Genomic DNA, 27,340 nt, shown 5'->3' on the forward strand with positions numbered 1-27,340 from the left:
GCCTTCCAGGGCCTCAGGCCAAATGTCTTAGGCCCATCCGTGATTCCTCTCTCTGTCTCTTTCACCTCGCATCTCAAGTGTCAGCAAAATCAGGTCTGGTTTAAAAAATGCCCAGGGGCTGACGGTTCCACCATCCCCGCGCCCCCAGCCCTGGTCCAAGCCCCCACCTCATGCTCAGTATTCACTTGCTCTGATCTGCTGGTGCCCACTCCACCTAATCTGGACTCTTCCCATGTAGCTCCATCCCTGGGATATAAAAGACAGAATGTTCTGGGTTGTGTAAGATGGCATCGTTGGAGGAGGCCGGGGGGAGCCTACACAGAGACTCTTGGTCCTACTTTTACAACTTCTTATGAGTCTCAAACTATCTCAAAACAAAAAAAAAAAATTAAAAGAAATCACCCAGGGAGAAGCCAGTGCCCCCGAAGGAGGTCAGGTCATGCCACTCTTCTGCTTCAAATCTTAAATGGCCTCCTGTGTCCCTCTGAGGAAAACCCAAGTCCTCACTATGGACTGCAAGGCCTAGTGTGGTTTAGATCCTGCCACCTTCTGACCTGGTGTCCTGTCACTGCTGTGACTCAGAGGGCTGTGCCAGCGTCCCCCCACCCCACCCCTTGTAGCCACACTGGGCACACTCCAGCCTCAGGACCTTTGTATTTTAGAACATTTCTTTCCTAGAAATTTCTTTCCTTTTCTTTATTATGTCTCTGCTTGAATTTCACCTCTGGGGGTACCTCTGGGCCTCCTTATCTAAAGCAACAGTCACCATCACTTCTGTATCCTTCCGTTTTCTTTCCCCCCAGCATTTCGCTTGACATTAGAGACTCATGTGTTTCTTGTCCATCTCCTCATTTCACAAAACTCTTAGGGGACAAGGACTTTATCTTTTTGGCTCCTTCTTGGAACAATGATTGGCACATAGGAGGTGCTCATGCTTTTGAGGACTGAATGAATGAGGGTATAGAAAGTATAGCCGAGTCCCCAAGGCTAACAGAGTTTGCCTTGATCTTGTGCCAGATCCAAGTCACCATCTCCAAGTCTGCACAGGAAAAAATGCGGCTGAAGCAGATGAGAGAGATGGAGTTGTTCCGGAGGACAAAGGAGCCTGACAGGGAGAAGGAACTCGCTTCCCAGGCCCCCGGCTCGAGGAGAACCCTAGTGAAGGAAGGTACTGGGTGCATGGGATGGGAATCCTTCAGACTGGGGAAACTTCTTGGCCAATTCCTGGATTCTCAACTCTTGAGACTGGACAGGGCCTATGTCCACTCTCATAGTCTGCTTTTTTTAGGGACTGGAGATTGAACTCAGAGACACTGACCACTGAGCAACATCCTTAGCCCTATTTTGTATTTCATTTAGAGACAGGGTCTCACTGAGTTACTTAGCATCTTGCTTTTGCTGAGGCTGGCTTTGGACTTGCCATCCTCCTGCCTCAGCCTCTGGAGCTGCTGGGATCACAGGCGTGTGTCACCGTACCCAGCTCATAGTCTGTTAATGGGACCATTTCCAAGGGATCTTGGACCCCAGGGAAGGCAGGACCAGCTCAGTTCTAGGACTTTCTTTGTCTCCACAGGCCTCCTTCCCCTACGGGGCAGTGGGACCCTGTCTGTACCCACCAGGATGAACAGCCCACGCAGAAACAACGTTGGCATCATCTTGAGGAAGCGGGCCAACCGGTCCTCTCTGCCCAGCATCCCCGTCAGCAAGCAGGAGCCCAGCTTTGCCCGCCATGCTTCAGGTGGGGCTCAGACCTCTGGCCGCGAGGCCCCAGGATGCTCTGGGGCATGAAAAGGGGATATGAGCTGCTCTGCCTGCCACCCGTAGGACTAGCAGGTAGCCCTTGTGTGAGGCGTCAGCTTGACAGGGAGAGGAAGAGTGTTTGGAACTCATAACCATCTGTGGACCAGGCAGGGGACCCAGAGATCACACCTGGTGTGACATGTCCTAGCAGAGTCATTAGCATACCAGATCAAAGATGCTATCAAATAGCAGCCAAGGAAGTAGAGGGAACTCCAGGAGGAGGAGGAGGAGGGGAGAGATCCCTGCCTGCTGTGTCACACTGCCAGGTGGGTCAGAGGATCCACAGGTCCCAGCAGGACACCTCAGGAAAGGCGCCAAGGGGCCAGGGGAGGCTCTGTCTCCATTCCATTTTGTGCATAAGCCATTCACATGAGCTTTCATTTGAAATGATTACTTAAAGGTATTTCAAAATAAACAATTGGGTCCAGTTTATTTCAGTGGGATGTGGTGGACAGGGTTGGTGGACTAAAACAACATTTTAGTGCAATAAATTATATGAACTCACTTCCATTTTCCATTCAGCCTTTATGATCTGGGCACCGATCCCAGATGATGTCATGTGACAATCCCAGCCTCTATGATTGTGTCAAGTAGAAAGTTTAATTTGGGGCTAACCTTTGGTATCTCTCTTTTTTGATGAAGAGATCCTCCAGGCTCAGTCGGAGATGTCTGAAGCTGGCTCTAATTTTATAGAGAGGGTTTTAAAATGTCATTCTACTTTCATTATAAATATTCATATTCTATGACAAATAATATCAGTTTATCCATTATGGTAGTGACATGAAACTCCCTTTAAAATGAATTTACTTAGATTTGGAAAGAGGCTTGACTTGAAGAAAAATACAAAGCAAGAAAAAGTGTAGGTAATTAAATGATATGGCAAAAAGATCATGGTACTGGGAAATATTGATCTATCTAACTCAACCGACTCACTTTATAGATAGGGAAACTGAGAACCAGAGATACAAGGTCACCAAAGGTCCCTCAAGGTGACGGTGGCCCATAGAACTAAGACTTTGGCTAGTGACTCTTGACCCAGTATGGTCTGTTACCGCCTCTCATTATTTAAACTGGGTGTGGGTGGAGGAGTACGGTAGAAATAAGATCGTTAAGTAGGTAGGTTGGGTTGTTGGAGTTAAGAAAAAACCAACATTCTCCTCTTATATCCTCCCTAGGATATAATCTTCCTCTTCCTCCTTCCTCTTCCTCTCTCTCTTTCTTGATAGTCAACAGAGAATCACTTACATTTTACCCCGTTTTTTGGTTTGCCTGGAAATGATGGAATTTCAGGACTGTAAACTTGGCTATCCTCCTGATTTTCCTAATAAATCCAGTAAGACTCTAGCTTTTCTCGGGATACCAGGTAGGTTTAGGAGAGCTTGATTGTGTCTACTCAATTCCTCCCATTTTATATGAGCAAAAAAATGGAAACTCCTGAACTACAAGGCACTCTGTGGACATTATTGAAAAGCCATCAGGGTAAGGGACTGGGCAGGACTAAAGTAGACGCAGACCCTAAGAGATTCGAGGCTGCAGTGGCTTCTGCCGGTGCCTTTTGTGTGTCTTAAAATCTAGGTGGATGCTAAATGCCACTGGAGAACGAGGTGGCAGCAGGTTTGGGTTGGCAGGAGGCCAGCTTGTGTCTTCTCCTGAATGGACCAGTGCTACTTGCAAGCTTCACAGACAGTGTTTAATTCAGGCCCAGGTTGACAGGGGAGGATAGGGAGGTTGGGTGTCTCACCTCCTACCTCCTAGAGGGTGATCTGAGGGCTGACACACTCTTTCGTGTGCCAATGGCAGAGAATCCAGGAAGGACATCTTTGTGTCTGGTTTTAAGTAAAGGGCTGCTTTTCCACTCAGATTTGCCCAGGACCCCCTGGATGTGCTGTAGAGAAGATCATCCCTGGGGGTGAGGAGAGCTAGCCGGGGAGAGAGGCCTGAGAGCAGAGCTCTGGGTTGGAGACTTTCTTCCCTGTCTCTGTGATGGTCTCTCAGGGCCTCCCATATTCCCACTGTGTGATGAGGGCATTGGGCTAGAAAGAGCGCCTCTGAAATTTCTTCCTGTTCTTGTGAGAATTTGTGATTCTGTCCATAAAGAAGGAGCGCATACAAAACACACTCTATTTTTGTTTGTTTTGGTACTGGGGATTGAAACTGGGATGCTCTACCATTGAACTACAGCCCCACTCCTTTAATTTTTTAAAACTTTTTAAAATAGGTTCTTTTTTAGTTATTCGTATTAGTAGAATCCATTTTGACATAATTATACAAGCATGGAATATGTCTTATTCTAATTCAGTCCTAGTACCTCTCCTTCCTCTTCCTTCCCCTGTGCCTGCTCCTGTATCGATCTTTCTGCCATTTTGAGACAGGGTCTTGATAAATTGCTGAGGCCGGACTTGAATGTGCAATCCTCCTGCCTCAGCCTCCTGAGTAGCTGGGATTGTAGGCGTGCAGCACCGCGATCAGCACATGCACGTGCTCTGGTTTCTAAATCACTTACTTCCCTGTCTGTTGTGGGCCACATCTGGACCCAGCATCTGGACCTTGTCTCTTCCAGGTCTTCTTACCTTTCTCTGCCTCCCTCCAGCCATCTGTCCATGGAGCACTTACCTACTCAGGCAGAGGATGATAGCAGGAGGGAAGGAGCAGAGGCTCCTGGTGGAAGTGAGAACCATGAAAGGGGCTCACTGAGAGACTTCCTGGGCCTCAGACCAACCCCAGGTAGGGCAGGACTGGAGGCGAGTCCTGGGTCCATGGGCATTGTCATGTGACATCAAGCAGCACATCACAAGTCAGTGTGTCCACCATGGTCAGAGTGGCAATGGAGGAATGGAGAAAGTCAACAAAAGGCACAGTCAGATGGTCCCCTTTGGCTCCCTGGGGCGTAAGGCCTGGAGCTTGTTCTGACCATCACCAGTCCCTCCTGCATACACAGTGGACTCCGAGCTGAGGGCCATTGGCATGGTGAGGGTCAGGAGGAGCAGCCACTGGGGACATTTGCCCTCCTTCAGTCCTCCTGGGTGAAGCTTCTTCTTTCTTTTCTGTTCTGTGGGTGCAGCTAACTCCTTACCTGCCGTGCTCACTCTGGGGTCTCCTGAATGGGAGGACGAGGAGGACGAGATGGGTCTGAGAGCCTTCAAGGAGTTGAGGCCTTTCTCCAACCCAGAGCTGGGCTTGATGGACGCCCTCCAGTGCCTCAACAGCAGTGATTGGTGAGGAGACACTGTGTGTGTGTGCACAACCTTGCATCTATGTGGGTGTGTGAGTGTGTGTGTGAGTGTGTATGTGGTATCTCTAGCTTCCTGAGCCTGGATCCCCCCGGTTGACTCTGTGCACTGATCTGCAACACGCCAGGGTTAGGCCTGACAACTGTGACTTTGACTCCAGAAGGTGGGGACTGGGAAGGATCACAGCCCTTCATTTCCCTAACTCAAGTTTAATTTGCTCTGAGTCTTCCTCACCCTGTGCTGATGGGGCACAGTCTCTTAATCATGAGCAGAGTGATGGCTCAGAGTCCAGAACATTTATGGAAAGCCCTCAGGGTCTTCGGTCCTCACTCCAAGTACGTCCCTTTAGGTGTCTGCTTTTTGTCAAGGACCCAAATAGGTCTTGGTCTGGGCACGGATCCCAGCACTGCCAGAGCCGAGGGCCACCCAGGGCCCATACAATGGCTCACACTGAATGCCTAGGATTTCAGGCCTGGGTGACACTCCAGGAAGTGCTGCCTCTGAGACCCTGGAATCCCACCCTGCTCTGTGTGTGTGTGTGTGTGTGTGTGTGTGTGTGTGTGTGTCCCAGAGGTCCCTGGTCTGCAGAAGGAGCAGGGCTTCTTCCTCTTTATCTACTTGTGACAGTCCCGGCCTTGCTTCTCAGGCAGATGAAGGAGAAAGGCCTGGTGAGCGTCCAGCGCCTGGCGGCCTGTCACTCGGAGGTCCTGGCTGGGAGGCTGCACGATGTGTCCTTGGCAGTGACTGGGGAGGTGAGGCCTCCCGACAGACCATGAGCTTTGCCCCCTCCCTGCAGCTGCTCCCCCTTCCCTGGTGCAGCTGCTAAGGTGAGTTTCCAGCAGCCACGGAGGGGCCCATGGCTCCCTGGAACATGGGCATCTCTACTACGTCTCAGCCTTCAGCCACTGAGGTAGGAGGAGTCACCATTCTTTTCTTTCTTTTTTGGTAGCAGTGATCAACCCCAGGGGTGTTTAACCACTAAGCCACGTCCCCAGTCCTTTTATTTTTTATTTTGGGACAGGGTCTCACTGAGTTGCTTAGGGCTTCACTAAGTGGTTGAGGCTGGCCTTGAACTTGTGATCCTCCTGCCTCAGCCTTCTGAATCTCTGAGATTACAGGCATGGGCCACTGCACCTGGCTAGCCATGCATACTTCAGATTAGAGAGCAGAGACCCAAGTGGCACATTTGGAATCCAGTGTGTCCATTTGCACACAAACTGCCTGAGGAGGGATGGCATGCTCTGGGCCAGATCCCCAACTTCAGGACAGCTGTAGCATTTCCCAAGGCCTGTCTGAGGCTGGGACTCAGCCTGGGTTGGGCCCAGAGAGGCAGTCAGAGGCACTTGATCCATGTGGAGGCCTTGCAGACAGATTGCTTCAGTGGGGGAAGGGATATGACTACAGAAGATGTTATGTTGACAAGCAGCCTGGGCAGGGTTGTGGCTCTGTGCTTTCCTGTATGTGACCTAGGGTCTGTTTCTTCGCTACAAAATGAGTGTCATATACCTACTTCTCACAGTAGTTGTGAAGATCAAATTGGATATTTTTTTTTTTATAAATGTGCCCTGAAGACTAAGTGTTGTGCAAATTTCAGATGATAATGATAATGGTGGAATTAACAATTATGATGATCACAAAATGGGACTGTTTTGCCCAGAGAGGCTGCAGGGTGTTAATTTCTAGCGTGGTGAGGGGTGAGGAGGGGGCGTGGTGAGGGGTGAGAAGGGGGCTTGGGGTGGGGGAAGGGCTGGTTCACTTCCCATCCTCGCTGTGTTCCAGAGCCCTAGGCAGGGTCTGGCAGTCCTAGAGGCCCCTTCTCTCTCTCTCTCCCAGGTCTCCAACCTCCGCTCCAAGGTGTCCCGCCTGGCCATCAGCACCCTGGGTGACCTTTTCCGGGCTTTAAAGAAGAACATGGACCAAGAGACTGAGGAGATCACCCGCTGCCTGCTCCAGAAGATGGGGAACACCAGCGAGTTCATCCAGCGGGCAGCCAACCAGGCCCTGGGTGCCATGGTGGAGAATGTGACCCCTGCCCGTGCCCTTGTGGCCCTCACCTCAGCAGGCATTTAGTATGTGGCTGCCTGTTGTCTAGAAGGGCCAGGGAGGCAGGGGAGAGGCTCTAAGATGTGAGAGAAGGAAGAACGGGACAGAGAAGGAAGGAGGCAGAAAAGTGGGGCTGTGAGGGTCAGCGTGCCCAAGGCGCCCACCTCAGGCTCTGAAGCTGGGGAGGGAGACCCGGCTTCTCAGTGGGCTTTCCCCCACCCTTTCTGGACCAGGCTGGGGATTCTGGAAGAGGAGGGGTGCTGTTGTTCTGCTCCAAGACTGGGGAGCACGGTGGCCATGGTAACGCCTCAGGAGGCACGGTCACAGAGCGGCCTGGGCTGTGCCCCAGGGGCTCCTGCCCTCCCGGGGGCATTCTGCTTCTGTCTGATGAAATCTGGGCCAGTGAGGAGAGGAAGGCACAAATGGCCGTCTCCCGGGGAGGGAGGGGCTGCAGTTGGAGCCAGATTTGCTTTTCCCTTAAGAACAAAAAGCAAAACCAAAGGCATTTCCCGGGCCCTCTCTCCCACAGGGCGAAATGCCCCTCCACCCCAATAAATCCACCAGTATGGGCCTCTCAGGGGACATTAGGGCCTGCCGCCGCAGCCCGCACACCTTTGCATGTCGCCAAGGGTGAGGCGCTCCTGAGCCACGTCGCCTGGGTTCCATTCTGGATTGTTCCTCACCTCTCCAGGCCTCCTGATGTGTTTCTCTTGTCAGTTCAGATTCCACCTGTCACAGCGACCAAACCACCCAGTTCAGTTCAACAGACATGCACTAGGCTTCTGCGGTGTCAGGGTGTGCTGGGGGCCTGTGAGGTTGCGTCGGAGAGGGGGCCCTGTTCTCTGTTCCCAGGGAGCTGGACGCCTCACCGGGCTGGGGGCAAGGGCACACCTCAGAGGGAACATGTCAGTGTGCCTGTGAGGCTGGGAAGGAAGAGGAGACACTGACTGGGATTTTTCTAGGTGGAGGAAAATGGGGTGGCGCATGTAGATCAGAGGACGAGCATGCACTTGGGCAGGGCCCGAGAGCACCGAGCACGGGGCGTTTGGGGAGCATCGTGGCTTCAGGCACTTGTCCCTTCCTCAAGTTGTTGTCATTGTAGCCCTGTCATCAGAACTGATGGCTCTGTCCTCCAGGATTCCCCAGCCGTGTGTGGGAGCCACGGTGGGCTGGCCTGAACACGGGTCTACAGTCTATGCTTGTAGATCCATATTTTCCAGCTGGGACCCCCACATCCCCATCCTGGGACTGACCACGTGGCTGTGCTTGTTTCCTTTCAGCCACCGGAACCCATTAGTTCGGAAATGTACCGCTGAGCACCTTTCAGTCGTCCTGGAGCAAATTGGTGCAGAGAAACTTCTCTCAGGCCCGAGGGACAGCACTGACATGCTGGTGCACAACCTGGTGAGGCTGGCTCAGGACTCCAACCAGGACACCAGGTAGAGCAGGGCTGGGGCCTGGGGCAGACAAGGCCACCAGCCAGCCCCAGGGGCCCTGGCCAGAGTTCAGCTTCCCTGGGGTCATTCAGGGGGACCGTCAGGTAGACTGAAGCTGATTTTCCTATTGTTCCCCCTCCCTCCCACGTCACAGACAAGTCTGTTCAAGGAGCCTTCGGTGCCCCCTGCCTCCACGCTGTCCTCTTCCTTCCTCTCTCTACTCCTTGCCAAGTTGCTCCTATCTCCACCCACCCCGGCTCTGTTCTCTGCAAGACTGTTCAGTCATTTTGCCAAGCGTTATCTGCGGAGCACTCTTCATCCTTGTGACACAGCATTGAATTGGAAAAACCAAGCCCCTGTTGTCTTACTCTTAGTTAAGGGAGACAGATAGTAAAAGGATAAATATTAGACCACTTTAGACACAGATAAAGGATGCAAAGGTAAAAACAAACAAGAAGACAGAGCAGAGAATGGGCTGGGAGCGAGTTTAGACTGAGGTTTGGGGAGATGTGAGAACTGACCAGCTGGATGGAGTCAGCCTTTTTGAGAATGTGGGAACGTGATCCAGGCAGAAGAGATGGTACGAAGGCCTCTGGATTGGAACTGCCTGGTGTTCAGGGACCAGGATGGGCAGCCTGGGTGGAGCACCAGGAGTCAGGGGTGTAGCGGACCGGTGCCCAGATCATGGAGGGCCTCAGAGGCCAAGGTCAGGGTTGGAATTTAGAGTTGCATAAAGGGAGGTCACAGGAGGATTTTTTTGGTGGGAATGTGAGGACGTCTTAGAGGGTTTTAAGCAGGCCAGTGGTGGGATGAGTTTGCACCCAGGGCGCGTGTACACTCCAGCAGCCCTGCCCAGCTGGGGCTCCCAGCATGCTGCTCCCTGAGCCTCCCTTCTGTCAGCCGAGGTATCTGCCTCTTTGTAGCCCATCTAACAAGTGACAATATTTGGATTTCTAATTTTTATTAATCCCATGGATGAAGGTGACAGCTCATTGTTGTTTCTGAGTATTTTTATCCTGGTGACTAGTGAGTTTGAGTGTTTCTTTTTTCTTTCTTTCTTTTTTTTTAACATACTTGCTAGCTGTTGGATTAGAAATATCTCTTTCTGGCTGCTCAATGGAGGACTGACAGTTAAGGAGAGGAGCCAAGATGCAGGGTAGACAGCACACGATGGCTACATATGGTCTGGACAAGGGGGACTGGAGGCTGGGCTAGGATTGTGGGTGACTTTGATACATTTTGAAGGCAGAGCCAACAGGACATAGATGAGTGGTGAGGGTTGCGGGGATACATAAATCAAAGATGCCTCTCAGGTTTTTAGACAGAACAACTGGGTGAATGAGAAGAATATTGGTGAAAAGGAAGGTTTGGGATTGTTTGTTTGTTTCTCCTTGTTGGTAGGTGATGGAAATGGAGGCCTAATCTCTCTCTGGGTCTAACATTCTTTCCCTTCTGACCTCCCTTTTATACTGGATGACCCTCCCTGACTTTCATTTTCCATTTTGGAAACCCCATGCCTCCTGGTTTCTGGTCACTGGACTTCCTGGTTCTCCTTTCCCCCAGGGCCATTTCTCCACCCTGCCTGCCCTCTGCATGGAGGTGACTGTGGAGTCTACTCCTTCATTGTCCTCCTCTTCTGGTTCTCACTTCTCATGACTGCAGCCACCAGCAGAATCTGGCGCTGCCCTGTCTCCCTCCAGACCAGACCCTTTTTGGAGTGTCAGTCTCATATCTCTGATACCTCTAGGGAACCTGCCACTGGATGTCCCAGTACCATCTTCAGTGCAGAGTGTCCCCAAAGGAGCTCATTGCCATCTCCCGAAGCCTGATTCTTTGGCTGTGTTTTCTTCACGGTTCATAGTGACCATTACTTGCCAAGTCACACAGGATGCAAAATAGGGATTCCCATACTTCATTGAACCCAAGACTCACATTTCCCCCACTTGGTAAGATCTTTGAAATTGGCTTGTGTCTTACAATCAGAGACCTCTCAGTTGCTGTTGTAAACCAAGTGATTACAACTTGGTTTTTATTATTTGCACATTTGCAAACTTTGGCATTCAAGTTTGCATTGTAGGAACCTTTCCTTGTCAGTCTTTTGATTTATTTACAGAAATCATTTTGGGTGCTCTGCAGAAAATTGTTGAGTTTAATTACTGTTGAAAATGTCTTAGAAATATTATACTAGTATTTGGCATTGAATTGAAAAATTATTCTGTACAAGACGACATGGAGACAAGCAATGGGGCATCCATCAGACATCGGCGAAGCAATCATTCACTGTTGAAGAAATGGCCAATATTTCACATTTTCTTACAGAGAAACCACCAAGGACTTTACCTGACCCAAGGAAGGAAAATGCTCACCAGTAATGTTACCTTCTTTTTCCGAGGCAGCCTTCACTTGTGGCACAGCATCACTGAAGATAGTGGAAATTGCCAGCATTTTATTTTTCTGTTTTTCCTTAGTGGAAAATAAAGTAATGGTGCATTTTGCAATCAATGGAGTCTTAGGTTGGGTGAAATATGATAATTCTAGATGCTTCCTGCTATCAAATCCTGTTATTCCAACCCCCTAGCAGCTCTTGAATCTGACTGCCCCTTCTTATCCCCACTCTGCTGCCTTATTTCAGGTCTTCATCTCGTGCCTGGGCCCTGGTGATAGCCTCCTAATGGTCTACTGGCCCCCAGGCTTGTCTCTACCAATCACCCCTCACATTGCTGCTGGAGACGGTGTGACTAATGCACAAAGCTGGTCATTCTTCAGCTTCTTGTCGCCAGCAGCTAAACTCCTTCATGTCTCCTTAAACAGGGCCCTGTCTTCTTGTCGACTTGTCTCTTCCCGTGTCCAGTCCCTGCTCACTCTTCCTCAATCTGATCTCCTGCTGATATGTCAAATGTGCTATGGACCCTGGATGGCCCTTCTCCTCCTGCTTATTCCCTAGTCCCACCCCCACTTGTGAACTCCCACTCATCCTTTGAGTCCCAACCCCAGGGTCAGCTCTTCTCTGAAGCCCTCCTTTATTTCCTCCCCCAACCACCACCATTCACCAGGTAGAGCCGACCACTCCCTTCCATACTGTCTTCCTTCAGACTCGTAAATGTACCAGACTAGAAAAAAATTAAGTATATTTTTTTTGTATAGAATTCAACAGAATATTGGATAGCCATTTAAAAGGATGCTGATAAAGAGTTTTAAATAACACAGAAAGATAATGGATGATAAAGTGAAAAATCTAGATGCCAGGCGTACCTGTACTCTGGTATCAAATGTATTTGTGTAGAAAAAATATTAATATGTAAAAATGTCATAGTGATTTTTCTCTTGGTGATGGCATTAAGGATGATGTTTGTTCTTTTATGAATCTAATTTTTAAGTGGGTAGGAATTGCTTTCCTAATGAGGAGAAGTATTAAGAACTCTCCTCCCATAATTGGGAAATTGCGAAGCCCAGGTCTTATGCCCTTCTGTCGCTGTCGCTTAGCTTGCTCTTTCTGCTATGGCAGGTTTTATGGCCGGAAGATGGTGAATATCTTGATGGCCAATGCTAAGTTTGATGCATTTCTGAAGCAGTCCCTCCCGTCACATGACTTGCGGAAAGTCATGGCGGCCATCAAGCAGCGGGTGAGTCGGTGGAGTGTGACTCCGAGTCTTTGGGGGCAGAGCGGAGCCTGGTGGCCCTCAGTGGGTTCGGGGAGTAGAGAGTGGATTCCAGAGCTTCACTTTCATTCGTTGCCCCTGACAGGTGGGATAAATGTGGCTTCTGCCCCTGTGCTCATTCCTAGTTCTGCTCCTCCCTGCCTAAAACTTCCTTGAACTCCCTGGGCCTACACATCTTCATCTGCTAAGGGGGGATCTTGTCTCTGTCCTGCAACCTCCAGGGCTCTGGAAAGCTCAGCTGTGGCCTCTGGAGCTCTCCCAGGCAGAAGGGGTGATCCCTCATGTTGTAGTCTATACCAGACTGGTGGGAAGTTCCCTAGAGGGCAGCTTCTTTTAGCTCATGTTTGGTGTGTCTTTTTTTCAAGGGGACAGAAGATAATCATGAACTTCCATCTGCCAAAGGTCGCAAGGTGTTGAGGAGTCTGGTGGCATATGAGAACGGCCTACCCACCGAGGACGGGTATGGCTGCTCTTGTCTCTCTGGGGTTTCATGTTCAAAACTGCCAACAGAAGCATCTTGCTTGCCCATGGTCCGGGGTTGCTCTGGGGTAGAGGTGTGGATCTGGTGTACAGCTGAGACCTAATTGGGTCTGCAGTACAAATGGATAGTTTCAAAAGAAGTGTTTCTCCACCCACATCTTGGGCAGACCAAATGGAAGCTGGTTTCTGCAGGCTTGGCCAAGGGAGTGCCCTTCTGCAAGTGCAGGTGGGGCTTGTTGGTCCGGCCCTGTGTGAGGTCAGCTTCTCTTCATTCACTTAGATCAGCAAATCCTTTGGGCACCAGATGTGAATGCGCAAGTAGGGCATGGCCAGGGCCTGGGGTGGGGGGCCCTGGATTAGTTCAGAGACAGAGCTGGGACACAGCAGGTCAGAAAGCCTGGGCTGAGGGGTTGGAGGGTGGATCCTGGGAGCAATTAGAAACCAAGCAGGAATCCCATGGTCATTCTCTAAAATTTAGCCATTCTGCCATGTCTTGGGAGGATGCCATCTGAACTCAGCAGGACCTCAGAAGAAGGCTCACCCCCTCTTCAGTAGCAGCCTCCCGCTTTCTCACACTCAGCCAGGAGCTCCAATTCCAGCCTTCTTCCCTGCTGTGCCTTTGTTTAGGTTTTGCAGTCTTCACCTGGACCATGCCTATTGGCCTAACAGGCTCAGCTCACTTGTTGTCTTCTCTCAGATGCTCTCTGACACTCTGTACTCTCCTCACCCCATCCTCAGGGTGGACAGCTGCCCCTCTCCTTTATGACTGTCTTCTCTTGGTCCATGACCGCCCTAAGGCAAACACTGTGCTTCTGGTCGTTCTAGTGCTCAGCACAGCTCTTAGCACTAAGTAGGCCAGAGTGTGAGGAGTAGGAATGAATGACAGATTGGATGATGCGGAGTCCTTTTGGCTGGGACCTGGGTATAGGGCATGACTCAGTGACCCTGACTTTGAATGTGAGGTGGCAGTTTTCTACTGAGCTGCTCTTGTGCTGATTCAATTAGGCCATGGGGCTCAGATGGGCATGTGATCCAAATGTCAGGGAAGAGAGCTTTATAACATTTCCCCAGTTACTAGAGGAATGAGAGCAGACCCTGGCCAGCAGGTGCAGGATCCAGCCACCAGGTAGAAGGTGGGTCCTGATGACCTTAAAGACCTTTCTCCAGTCTTGGGTTAAATGTGAATCAGTTGGAGCTCAGTAGTTGAGCACTAGAATGTGTGAGCCTCTGGGTCCAGCACCACAAAAGAAAAAAAGAAGAAGAAAAGAAATGGGTACCAGTCATCTTCTCGTGAACATTTACCCGCCACTCCAGCCTTCCCCGCCAATTTTGCACATGTCTTCTGAAAGGAGGGGGGAAAGGCAGGAAGAGAGAGCTCTGCCTCTGGCAAGAGGATGGGGCCCTAGGCAACCACATCATTGTCCCCTGGGGAAGAGACTTTCAGAGTTCTCAATGCCAGTGTCCTCAAGTGGCGGGTAGAGGAGAAGCTTGGGGTGGACCAAGCTGCAGGTGCTCATCCAGTGGGTTGGCATGTGGTACAAGATGTATGTTCATCCCTCCTTCTGCCTAGGCTTGGCTCCAATGGCCCACGGCGGGTGGGGTTGCGCTCCTCGGCGTGGGGAGGTGCGGAGGCAGAGGAGCAGCTGCGGGAGCTGGTGAGGCTACTGGAGGCCAAGGAGTACCAGTCGCGGATGGATGGTGTGGGGCGGCTCCTTGAGCACTGCAAGACCAAGCCAGAGCTCATTATTGCCAACCTGGTCCAGGTGAGCACTGCCCACCCTGCCCTCTGGCCTCTCTCTCTTTTGTGGGTGCAATTTCCATTTGGAAAACTCTGAACCAGGGTTGGACATTGTGCCATACCTCTCAGGGTGGAAGGGGCCTGCTTTCCAGTTGGTCTTGTAATGCCAAATGGGGACCTGAGGGGTTGACCACACCTTTGAAATGCTCAGAGGTAACTTGGGTGTCTCATCTGTCTGACAGATTAATAATGAGGAAGGTAGGAAGTACAGGTAGAGGGCACCTTGGGGGAGGTCATGGATTGCTTTTGGTTAATTATTTCCATAATGTATGGAGGCAGAGCCTGTGGTTGGACCATGACGGATGGAGAGGTGGATTAGGGGTAGGTATAGCCTTTCACAGGTGGAACACCAGGGTGAATATCTGCTTCTTCCTGGAGCAGAATTGCTGGCAGTCACTCCTGAGGCAGAGTAGGGGCAGGCGGGGTCAGCAGACTTGGTGTCCATCCAGGTTACTCACTAGCTGTGTAATCTGAAGCACAGCATTTAATCCCTTGGAGCCTCAGTTGTTGTTTATGGGAAAGGGGGATAACACGTACCTGTGGTTGTCAAGGTCATTCAGAGGAAGAGCCCGGAGGACCTCCATGATGTAAAGTTGGCAAGCAAGGAGTGCCCAGAGCATGTTAGTTCCTCCTTCTTGCCCATCTTCCTCTTGAGGAGATGAGCTCTCCACAATTGGGAATGCTCTGGAAAGGCTGGAAGACCCCTTTCGAGGATGCTGGGGAAGTCTTGGCCAAGGGCAGTTGGTCAGGCTAGGTGAACTCCAGGGTCCCTGGCTCCATGGGACTCCCTCTCAGCTTGAGCTCCCACAGGCTCTTGGCTTTTGTTCCCTCAATAGGTCTTTGATGCGTTCACCCCAAGGCTTCAGGATTCCAACAAGAAAGTGAACCAGTGGGCCCTGGAGTCCCTTGCCAAGATGATCCCCCTCCTCAAACACAGCGTGCATCCCATGCTGCTCTCCCTCATCACGGCGACTGCAGACAATCTCAACTCAAAGAACTCGGGGATCTGCACCGCTGCGGCTGCTGTGCTGGATGCAATGATGGAGAGCCTGGGTGAGCGTCCTGCTTGGGCTGTGGGGCTCTGACTCCCGAGTCACCACATGCACATTCTTGCTTGGGAATCATCATGGTGGTGAATGGCCCTGGTTGGTTCTCAGGCCAAGAGCCTCCCCAGAGGCTCTGCAGGCCAGGTGTCAGCAGGGGCGCTGAGGCTCTGTCTGGAGCCTTCTCCATGTCCTATCCACCCAGGCGCCAGATGGTTAGAGGTGGAGGAGATGTGGAGATGACTTGGTCTAGCCTCCTCATAGCCACACAAAGGAAATGGCTCCCCCAGGGCCACATAGCACCACGGCTGCTGAGGGCTGGACAAGGCTCGGCTGGGGAGGGTGTGGTGATGGGCAGAGAGGGAGGTTGAGGGGATTGGAATTTGGGTGGAATTTTTGGTCCAAGTCTTTTTCCCCTCTCATGGGTTATTAGAAGGTGGTATCTGGTGTATCCAGTATATAGATGGAAGTGCAAGTTTAAAACTTCAGGTGTGCCAAGGAAGTAGGACCCGAGTAGACTTATGTCCAAGCCAGAGAGTAGTGAGTTTTCACAAACAAGTCTCCCTTCGTGCGAGGAAGCTTCTGATCTGAAAATCGCCTTTGTCGGCCTTGTTGCTCTGAGTCCTAACCAGCACAGGGCCATGTTTCGCCTTGGCATTCACTGAACAGCCCACCAGGAGGCTGGAAATGCCTGGCACATTTGTCCCTTCCTGCTCTCCGTGCCCTGGCTGGAGCCCAGCTCCTGGGCCTGGGATAGCAGCTGTGTCCTTGACTGGAACCACCAGGAGGAGTTTCAGTTACAAATCAAAGGCCTAGTGAAGCCCTTCTCTATCTCTTGAGTTCATAAATATTGTCAATTTCCACATTTCATCTCAGAGGGAATTTATGATTTGCTGAGTTTGTTGCTGTAGAACAAACAATATAAATCCAGCTCTAAATTATGGTTTGTTCTCAGCACTGCTCTGGGAAAGTGAGATTGCCGTTGCCAATAACCTAGCTCTTGGTAAATCACCATGGGCCCTGGATTTATTGGGATAACCTGCACCAAGCGGAATGCACTTTAGCTATTTGAAGAATATGACACCTGAATCATGGGAGAGGAGTTTTAACTCTTCCTCCCTCATGTGTTTCAGTGTCAGCTGTTTGCCCATGGGTCAGTCCCCTTGAGCACAGTGGAGTCTGGAGCTTTAGTTAGTAGAATATGGAGTCTCCTATGGTGATAAGACTCAGGTCCCCTTTACTCAGGGTCCTGTTTTCTACCCACCTGGATTGGGCACCCTGGAAAGTAGGGAGCCTGGATATGGCCTGTGTGTATCAGTTCATTTTCTGTTGCTATAACAAAATAGCTGAGGCTTTTATAAAGAAAAGAGGTTCGTTTAGCTCACAGTTCTGGAAGTTCAAGAGGATAGTATCAGCTTCTACTCATCTCTAGTGAGGGTCTCAAGGAGGATGGGTGGATGGCATCACAGTAGTAAGAATGCGTACAAAAGAGATTATATGGTGAGACAAGAAAACAGAGATGGGGGCTGGGGAGAACCAATCCTGTTCTTTTTGTGACAACCCACTCTCATGGGATCTAACTTCTGAGGGGCAATGCCCTTAGTGACCAAACTATTGTCCACTGGGCCCCACTTCTTTTTTTTTTAATATTTATTTTTTAGTTTTCGGCGGACACAATATCTTTGTATGTGGTGCTGAGGATCGAACCCGGGCCGCACGCATGCCAGGCGAGCGCGCTACGGCTTGAGCCACATCCCCAGCCCAGCCCCACTTCTTAAAGGTTCTGCAACCTCCCAACATTTCCACACTGAGAGCCAAGTTTCCAAAACATAAACTTTGAGGGGACAAACTATATCCAAATCAGAGCAGTCTGCTTTGTGTTCTGACCACACCTTGAGGCAGAGTTGCCACTACCAGGAAGATGCCTGCCGTTTCCCCTTCCTTCTGGGACAGGGTCTCTTTGGATGTGACTGACAGTTCTCCTTCTGGCCATCAGCTAGAGGCTTCGGCCTGGGCAGGGTGGAGGCAGGCGTGAGGGGGCTGACTTCCTCTCTAATCCTCAGATCAGTGCTCCGGCTGGCATGGAATGGTGTTGGCCTCAAAGGGCTGAATGAGCTAATAAATTCCTGGCCAGGGCTCCTGTGGATCCTCTGGAGTGAAGTCCCCTGCTTGGCTCTGGGCGACTTGGGGTGGAGTGATAATGAGCTATCTGGGTCAGAAGGCTCTGCTGGGCTCCGCATCCTTTCTGTCCAACCAGAAATGTTGGTTTTGAAAGTGTTCTTCACCATCTGTCGAGCTGATTTCTGTGTGCACGTGGGCCAGAGCCTGAGGGGTTCAGGTGAGCAACAGGGAGAGTTCATCACTGCCAGCGAGGACCCAGGGTAGAATCAAACTGTCGTCTCCAGGAATGGCTCTCATCTGCTGGAGTGGTCTGAGCCTGGCTCAAAGAGGGAAGGATGGATTCAAGGACCTAAGCTTCCCATTACCCAGGGGGTTGGGTGGTAGCAGCAGAGACCCAGGCAGGTGGGGACAGAAGAGAAGGGGCGGATGTCTTCCTCATTCGCCCCAGCAGAGCCTGGGGGTTCTAGGGGTTCTTAGGGACCCCTCCGGGAGGCAGCTTGGAGCCCTCTGATGGAGGCGTTTTCTCCAAGCTTGCTTCTTCATGCCCTCCCAGGGATCCTAGAGTCCAGACTAGAGACAGACCATGAGATGCCATGATGTTAAAGTGTGAAAAGTCACAAAGCAACAGCTCTGCTAATTACAGGGCCATGGGGATCCAGAACATGAGGTTCTGGGCCATCTTCTGACATTAAGAAAATAGAGATGGCATAACCAGATGGGCAGGTGGACCTTTTTCCAGACCTCTTAAGATCCCTCTGGATCCTGGAGTTCCTGATGAAGAGGACTCATGAGCCAAAGTTGTCTCTCATAGCTCCTTGGTTTTCCTGAGTGTGGGTGGGGTTGAGGGATGTGTTGGTGGACAGAGCAGGTGGGGATTTCTGCCCCTGTCTTTCTGAGGGGCACTGAGGGAGGAGACACATTGGACAGCTTTTCCCTGACCCTGACCTCTGCCATTTGTCTTTGTCCTGGGGCCTCTCAGGTCTTGAGGCTCTGCGGCACCTTTCTTACTCAGCACCAAAATCTTTGGATTTCTGGGGAGTTCTTCTGGGGATTAAGGATGTTCTTGAGCAGACTGGCCCTGTCTTTGGACTCAGTTACTGGGTTAGTTACGGAAGAAACTTCACTAATCAAAACCTCAGGCTGCCAGTGGCTCAGCCTTTCGCAGATGACCTTTGCATTCAGGTTTCTCAGAGCCCAGAGGAGCTCTCTTAAATTAGCCCAACTCCCGGCCAGGGCTGGAGAGAGCAGATAAGCCGGAATAGGGAAGGCTTCAGACCTACTTTCCCTACTTCGCTCTCCCGATTTTAAGCTTATTACCTTATATAAATCATATGACCAGCACTGTATTATTAATGGAATTAAAAAATTCATCCATGATGCCTCTCCATCATAGCAACTGCCAAAAAATAGACCTATCCTCTCTTTCTTGTCTACCTGTGTAAGTTTCCCTAATTACACATCATAATGTAAAGATAATTGTTAATGCTTTTGGTTAGCACTACCCAGTTTCCCCATGCCTTTATATATAGTCTGTCTAGTTAACTTGAAAATATAAAGCTTGCCTTCACGTGGTAAGAGTGTTATTTATTAATTACAGAGAAAATGGGGAAAAAAAGCATTTGAAAGGGAAAAAAAAAAAGAAAGCAATTCACTTAGAGTTAGTGTCAATTCCTAAAAGAAACCATTATTAGTATTTGGTGCTTTTCATTTTCGATGTTTTTCTGTGCATATTTGCAAACTTGCATATCCATTTGAATTTGCATCCTGCTTTAAACAAATCAGAGCATGAAAATTTGCATATGATTACACTTTGGAGTCCCTTTTAGCAGCTCCGTCTTGTGACGGTGCCATAGCTGGCTTGGGTGGATCATTCCAAGTTTTTTTCCTGAGATAAACACACCTGGTTTGGGCAGCTCTGGAGAACTGTGGCATTCCTTTACTGAGTTTCATGTTTATTTCAGTTTGATTCCAGCTTCTTTTCACTGCCAGTGTATACATTGCCATTTTTAAAAAAACACCTTTCTTTCTTTTTCCCTTTGGTATTGGGGACTGAATCCAGGGAAGCTTTGCCACTGAGCTATATCCCCATTCCTTTTTATTTTTATTTTGAGGTGGGGTTTTGCTAAGTTGAGACTGGCCTCAAACTTGCAACCTTCCTGCCTCAGCCCCCTGAGTTGCTGGGATTACAGGTATGTGCCCACTTGCTCAGCTTGTATTTTCTTACGAGATCTTCTCTGGCTTCCAAGCATCCTCAGGATGATGTAGCCTGGTGGCCTCAGAGTTTGACTGAATGGAACAGATGTGAGGCCTCTAGACCTTTACCACATTGTAAAGGAGTGATCCTGAGCCCTGGGAGGACAGGGTCTTTAGCCTCTGAGCCAATGGCTATTTTCTCCCCATTGTAGCTTTTAAAATATTCTCTTTGTTGCAGGGTCAGTGTTGGCTTCCTTGTGAGGCAGAAGAGTCTAAGGACACTCGGGCTAGGCTAATGTAGCATCAATTTTAAACTTTCAAGAGTTAGATTCTAGCCTCTTAATTGATTTCTCTACCCTGAAGGTTGCTTGGCTTTCAGAGGATTTTAGAGTAATAAACATAATAGTAAGAACAATAGCTGAAGCTTATGTAGTAGTTAGGATTAGGGTTAGTGTTAGAGTTATATGCTCTAGGCAAGGTCTCATTTAATCCTTGTAACAGAAAGGTACTAGGATCATCCCTATTTTATAGAGGGGCAAACTGAGGCACAGAGAGAATAAGTGGCTTGTCCAATGTTACACAGCAAAATATGGAAAACCCAGGATTTAAACTTGGGCGATCAGTACCCAGAGCCCATACCTTTTTCCCACCGTGCTTTATGGCCTCTTATTAAACCTGGGCATGACCCAAAAGGTGAGCCTTTGTTATGAAAGTGACCAGAGAAAGATAGAGCAACTGCTGTGGCATGGTGCTCTACTGTTTCAGCATTGCCCTGTACTCTGCAAGCATTTATCAAGCACCTATTGTGTGCTAGGTGCCTGGGAGCATGGTCTGGTACAGATGTCTGCTGGCTGTGCACGTTCAAGCACCCTCTAAGTGCATGTCTTTCTAGACCTGGGAGGCCATGTCAGAGGCCAGGGGCTAGACCGAGCATTGTAGGAGGTGGATGCACAGGGAGAAGTCCTGCCTCTTCAAATGTGAACTTGGTCAATGATGAGGGCAGGTGGAACAAATGGAAGCACCTGGAGGCAATAGTACAGTTGGTGATGACATAAAGCCTATTACACAATCACGACTTTACCAAGACACCCCGCGACCACTTCTTACTAACTGAAATATTCTAGAAATTGGCATCTTTTTCTCTTCTAGGACAAATTATTTTAAAGACTCTTTGTTGCCTTGTGGATGGAGCTTTGGCAAACAGCAGAGAAGCACCTGTGAACACCTCCTTTTTTGCATCCCTCACAGACCTTAGGACGGGAGCCAGGGAAGCGGGAATTAGCTCTTAGCTAGATTGTGGTCCCACGGGAGAAGCAGAACTATGAGAACACATCTGTGAGGATGCTGGGGCTCCCTGCTCAGCCCTGGAGGAACTGGGAGAAGGTGGGACTGTCTGTAAAGGGGCCTCAAGCAGGTCTCTAGACTCAGCGCCCCACCCCAAGAGAAGTTCGGCTTTGAGATATGGGTTCCTGGCCCCCAGATGCTATGGTTTGAAGGCCTCCTCCAAAGCTCATGTTGACATTGAATGGCCATTGTGAAGGTATTAAAAGGTGGGCCCTTCGAGAGGTGACTAGGTCAGAGGGCTCTGTCCTCATGAATGGATTAATGCTGTCATTACAAGGGTGGGTTATTATGGGGGTAGGTTCCTGATAGAAAGGATGCGTTGGTCCCATTTCTATCTCTGTCACACACACTTATTTGCTCTTCTGCCTTCTGTCATGGGATGATGCAGCACCCAGCCCCTTGCTAGAGGCTGGAACCAGGCTCCTGGACTTCCCTGCCTCTAGGTCCCAGAGCCAAATAAAACTTTTGTTGCTTATAAATTACCCAGTCCTTAGTTTTCTGTTACAGCTGCATAAAATTGACTAAGACACCAGGGTGTACTTGCTGGGACCCTGGGACACCAGCCTCCCACCCACTCTCCTGACAGGTGCAGGCAAGCCGCATCCATAGCCACATCCCAGAAAAAGGCATCTCATTACTTGCCTAAGCTCCTGTTCAATTATGCCGGGACTGCTGTGATTGCAAAATGCCAGGAGCTTGGCATGCTGGGGCCACCATGGCTCACAGTAGAGGCCATGTGGCAATAAAGCAGAATGGTCCAATTTCCCACATTTCTCTGTGAGCACACTTTCTCAGTAAGGGGCCACTTTCCTCACCTTGGTGTATCTGTGAGGAACAAGGGACTTCAAACTAATCATTTGAGAAGCCAAGGAACATCAGTTAGATGTGGGGAGGAATGAGGTGCTTCTAAATTCAGTACACATGAGCTCCTGCCGCAGTTGGCTTTAGAAATACAATCCAAGAGGCCAAGGGCCTTTGTGTCCCAGAGACACCCCACCATGTTTGTATGTGATTTCACAATTAGTGGTTCATCTCTGCCATAAATACTTGCACTATTTTAATGTCTTTCAAGATACAAGCAGGGAGGTGCTCAGTGCTAGTACTTCACCCCTGGGTGTGGCTGCAGGGGGTAGTTGGGTGAGCTGTGCCCCTGGGCTGAGTGTGGCGGCTGGACAATTAAAGAAAAGAGGTTCAAAATCCCTCTTTTCCCCAAACCTCCTGAAAGATGGATTAGGATATATGGAAGGTAAACTTCTTTCTCCACCTGAGTTACACTCACTTTGTTGTTGGAATATATGTTCTTGTAGGGCCTGGGCCTCAGACTACTTGAGTTTAAAAAGCAAGGAAGAAAACAGTGAGATTAGATATAAGCTCATGTTTCCTCAATCTGTAAAACCACCTCCTGTGGCCTCACCAGAGCTGGCTAGGCGAACCTGCTCCTGATAGCATGATCAGTCAACCTGGGTCCTTGGATCCATACTGTCACTGCTAGAGCAGGGAGAATGTTGGGCAGACCAAATCCAGCGGGTCACCCTGGCTCCAGACCCCAGACTGTGGTTACATGAGCACAGAGCCTTCTAAGCTGGGTCAGGTTCAAGGTAAGGTCTCTCCTTGTCAAAGGAGCCTCCTCAGGGGGTCAGGGTGGACCGCATTTTACTTCATTCCTAGCTCTGTGCTTATTACATAAAGGATTTCAGCAAGTGTTCAGTGTGGAAATAAATGAGCATCTGGTGTGGGTATGCCCTATTGATTGGACCACAAGTTCAAGTTTCGAGGAGAGCCATGACTTCTAAATTCTAACCCCAACCCTTTACTGACCTTTGTGTGATCATGGCTCAGTGCCTCAGTTTCTCCTATAACTCTATATTTATATATCCTTCTATCCATGTATGCATCATCTGTTTATCAATAGTCCATCTATCCTCTTTTGCCCCCAAATTCACAGCAATTTTGAGAATCATGAACAATATAAACTAGCTCCATGGGAGTAAATGCAGACATTTGGGAGCCTGCTAACTCTTCCAAGGTATTCCTCTTCCCCAAACACCCAGCATGCATTTACTTTTTACTGTGACCTGGAAACATTCATTGGGCTTTCCAAAATGCCTTTTCCCCTTGCTGGCTTGTGGGCACCTGGCACTGTGAATGCCGGTTGCTGTCTCAGCCCGCGGCATCACGGCCACTGAGCTCTCCGTCTCTTTCAGACCACCTTTGCCTCTTACCAGCGTTTGCTGGGAGGGTGCGCTTCATGAGTGGCCGCTCAGTCCTGGATATCACAGAACGCCTATCAGGTGAGACTACCCTAGGTCACCCAGCCATCTGTTCATCTCTGGATGCTTTTTGGGCATGAGGTAACCACAGATTATTTAATTGAATATTTTGTGACAGTCTCCACATTGTCAGAAGATAATCTTTTGTTTGGGGTCAAAATGATGCAGGTATGTGCATAACCACATAGTTTTTTAAGAAACTACTATGCAGTTCTTCCTCTTTGCAAACCAGGATTCCTCTGGGCCATTGAGTGTCTTTGTGTGAATCAGAAAAAGGGCCCAGCTAGACCCTGCCTGCTGGAGGCATGGTTTGATGCCTCCATCAAACAGTATTATCGCGAGAGTTAAAAAAAAAATCTGCCGCTTCTGAGGCCTGGTGAACAGGGCGTGGGCTGGATCTAAGCCTGCTCAGCCCCTGGCTGGGTGCTGGACCCATATCACAGGAGAGTGGGGCCTCAGACTGAATCTCTCTACCGGTTCCAACTGCAACTGAGGAAAGATTGCTCCAACCAATCCTACCTGGGCTTGGATTCTGCAGGATGAAGTCCCAGGTGATTTCATTCCAGGCCTGGTTCCTGCCTCTGTGGCCTTGAGGTGCAGCACAGAAAGGGCAGAGTCTGTGGGGGTCTGTGGACCCATTTGCCTCCCACTAGTACTCAGCTTAGTTTATCATCTCTTTTGTTTGCCAGTCCTCCTCTCAACCATGGGAGGGTTCCTTCTTTGGAGGAGGCAGGAGGATGTCTGTACCTTGGCTCCAGGATCACGGAGACATATCATGCTATGCCCCCATTATATCCTCCAGAGGCTCCCAAACTGCCTTAGGAGACCCTTCAGCACCCCCTGGGGTAGCCTGGCCCTGTTTTCTTCCCTGGGTCACCTTGGGCCCATCCCCAGTCACATGCCCTGGGTCATTTAATCTGCACAACAAGCCCTCAAGAAGACAGTTCCCAAAAGTCTCCTTTGGGTAGAGACAAGAAAAATCAAGCTCACAGAGGTTAAACACCCAAGGTCCTTTGGTGAGTCATCCAGGATTTGTCCCCAGGAGGCCCCGCCTTTGTCTCCTGGGTGCCAGCTTGCCACCCTTGTCTCCTCAGGCCCTTGCCTGCCCACTTGATGCCCCTCTGTGTGGAAAACCAACTTCTTTCTCCCCGAGTGACACCCACTTTGTCCTAGCCTCGTCCCCTCTGTTTCTTTTCTCTGTGTACTTCTCAGAAGTGCATCCATGTAGTATCATAAATCTGCTCCTCCTCCAGGGCCTTGTGGCCTTGGGCACTCAGGGGTACTTGGCACAGGTGGCCTCAATAAGGATCCTGGTGCCAGTTACTCATCTGGTTTATCCTCTGTTCCCTGGTCTTGCCTCTGCTCTTTGGTTCAGTTCACCCTGTGTTGCTGGAGTGGCTTCCTACCATATATCCAGGTGTCAGACCTTCCCCAAACAGGTGCGACAAGTGAGGCAGGGTTGGCCGCAATGGCAGCCACAGAGCAACGCTGTGGGTGCCCTGAGGCAAGAGTAGGGGCATGGAACTAAGACCGCCCAGGAGACCTGACCCTTTTCTGTTGCTCAAAATCAGTGTTCTCTGAGGGAAACCCTTACCAGTCCTGTGTAGGTTACTTAGGGGGCACAGGGGTGGGTGAGTAGCCTCACTTTCTCCACTGACCATAATTTTTTCTCATCTATTTCCAAGAGACCTCAAAGGCACAAGTTTCTCCAGAGCTCTTCTGCTAACTTGGTGTTGTCTAGGAACAGAGAAGAAAATTTCCTTTGACACAAAGCATAGACTAAGAATAGCACAGCTTAATAGGAGTAAATCTTCTGCTAATGACTTCAGCTGCCTTTTAAGCTTGAGCGTAATGGGGTTTGCTCCCTCACCATGGCTCACAGAAGGGCTCCTGGGCCTTTGCAGTTGGAGAGACAGACCCCGGGCAGCCAGGTGACTCTGCATCCCTGTACCTGGGGAATGTAGCTCCGACGCAGCTTTGTGTTGTTAGCAGAGTGTGAACAGAGGAGGTGCATGGGCCTGAGGCAGGAGGGCTGCTGCTCTTTTGGGGTCTGGGTGTCAATGCACCTTATTGCTCTGAGGGAGGGGTTCTGGGAGAGGAGGGATATGGCAGTAATGCACTTAGGGTAACTTGGCCATAGCCCAAAGGCAGAGACGCCCCTCCTGGAGACCAGGGATACCCTTTAATGTGCTTTGACATGACTTGCTCTGATGTTGGAGGCCTGGGTGCAGGATCAGTTGGCTTCTGGGTATTCTTGGGCTCAAGAGGTTGAGGGGACTCAGGGCGTTCATCACTGGAAAGGAGGGTCTGTGCAGAGCCTGGTGGTTTACAAACATGTTCACACGTCATGGACTTCTACTGGTCTTATCATGAAGTTTGACCAGATGCTGGGGGCCATGCTGGCCTCGTCCCCTGCTAGATGTTTTCACTGTGAATAAGTCTTGACTTCTGTCCCTAGCACAGCTTTTCTTTGTTTGTGGGGACTTTCATAGGTGGCATTGTGGATTAATGCAATTTTAATATTAGGCTCTATTTGTCACCTGTCTACCTAAAGCTGGACACTTGACACATATTTATCAAATTTCTAACAATTTTGAAGTTGTTCAAGATTGTTATCAAGGATTCAGGATTGTTATCCTGACTTTACAAGTGTATAAAAGGCTCAGAAAAGTTGAGTGTCTTCCTCAGGTTCACACGACTAGTAGAGGCAGGATTGTAACCAGGGTGCCTGCCTCCCCCACCCCCATACTGTAGAGACCTATCATGGTCATGGACTCTGTGCATGTTTGCCTTTGCCTATTCCTTTTTCCACAAAAAAATAAAAAGCATATTTCCTAATTGGTTGATGTAAATATGAACATAAACCAGTTTGGATATATTCATCTTTGTTTTTTTGTGATGCTAAAATAAACTAAAACATTTTCCTGGGTCCCTAAATGTGCCATGATCCTTGGACATTGTGCATGGGAAATTCAGCCCCTCTAGCCTGCTTGCCCTTTGAATGACAGAGTCGGTCTCCCAAGAGAGGGCAGTGGGAGGGGAGAGGGTTCCCCAGCTTATGTGACCCTCCCTCTTTTCTTCCTGACAGTGCTGGTGGCCTCAGTTTATCCCCAAAAGCCTCAGGCTGTGGAGCGGCATGTTCTTCCTGTCCTCTGGTACTTCCTGAACAGCATGACCATGACCGGAAATGGCATCCTGCCTGGGCGTGGTGGGAATGTCCGCACGGTGGTGTGTCAACTGTCTCGGAGCCTCCAGGAGCAAATGGGCTCCCGCCTGCAGGACTTTGCCATTGGGCAGCCAAAGCAAGTCCTTAAAATGCTCCAGGAACTCTTAGACACAGAATCCCCAGGAGGCGGCCACAAGGTCACCAACAGGGAGACACCACCTGACAGCAAGATGACTGGCAGCTCATGCTGATTTCAGCTGGATTAAAGATGGGCCTGAAATGGGCCCTTGTTATTTTTTACCTTATTTTATTTTTATGATGGAATGATCTCCTGGTCTACTTTCCCCTTAGAGTCCCAGATGTACACAGTATATTTTGAAGTAGAAATAAAAGAATTTGTTATTTTTCTAAGGTTTTCTTATCTTGCATTTTGTAACCTCAGAGAATTTTGCAATAGGTGGGTTTATGAAACAAACAAAATGAAACACGAAAACAGCGAAATTTGTTGCAGATGAAATTGAGACAAAGAACGAGGGAAAAAAAAAAGGGTAGCTATTATGGTGTGGGTATGCGGTGCGGTGTCCCCTGAAAACTCATAATAAGATTGTGAAAGCTGTAAACTAATCAGGGGATTGATCCATTTGATGAATTAATCCATTTGATGGATTAATAATTTGAAAGGACTGTTGTGCTGGGTGGTAAGTGTGGGCAGGTGGGGTATGGCTGGAAGAGGGGGGTCACTGTGGACATACCTCCC

General features: G+C 49.7%; 1 protein-coding gene across 3 annotated transcripts in view; it reads left to right on the top strand.

Moving 5' to 3' along the window:
* Togaram2 (TOG array regulator of axonemal microtubules 2) overlaps positions 1-26,911 on the top strand; it is a 40,820-nt gene extending 13,909 nt beyond the window's left edge. Inside the window, exons 8-19 of one of the 3 annotated variants that reach the window (XM_027933528.2) lie at positions 1,018-1,168; positions 1,574-1,738; positions 4,862-5,015; positions 5,677-5,782; positions 6,864-7,099; positions 8,354-8,512; positions 12,015-12,132; positions 12,534-12,628; positions 14,219-14,411; positions 15,283-15,499; positions 23,352-23,438; positions 26,506-26,911. In XM_027933528.2, coding sequence (XP_027789329.2) covers positions 1,018-1,168; positions 1,574-1,738; positions 4,862-5,015; positions 5,677-5,782; positions 6,864-7,099; positions 8,354-8,512; positions 12,015-12,132; positions 12,534-12,628; positions 14,219-14,411; positions 15,283-15,499; positions 23,352-23,438; positions 26,506-26,834 — 2,010 coding nt within the window. In that variant the 3' untranslated portion in view covers positions 26,835-26,911. The remainder of the gene's footprint in view (positions 1-1,017; positions 1,169-1,573; positions 1,739-4,861; positions 5,016-5,676; positions 5,783-6,863; positions 7,100-8,353; positions 8,513-12,014; positions 12,133-12,533; positions 12,629-14,218; positions 14,412-15,282; positions 15,500-23,351; positions 23,439-26,505) is intronic. The other 2 variants (XM_027933530.2, XM_027933531.2) reach the window with 2 other exon arrangements.
* The last annotated feature ends 429 nt before the right edge of the window (positions 26,912-27,340 follow it).

This window comes from Marmota flaviventris, chromosome 14 (genome assembly GCF_047511675.1).
Source record: "Marmota flaviventris isolate mMarFla1 chromosome 14, mMarFla1.hap1, whole genome shotgun sequence".
Taxonomy (NCBI): Eukaryota; Metazoa; Chordata; class Mammalia; order Rodentia; family Sciuridae; genus Marmota; species Marmota flaviventris.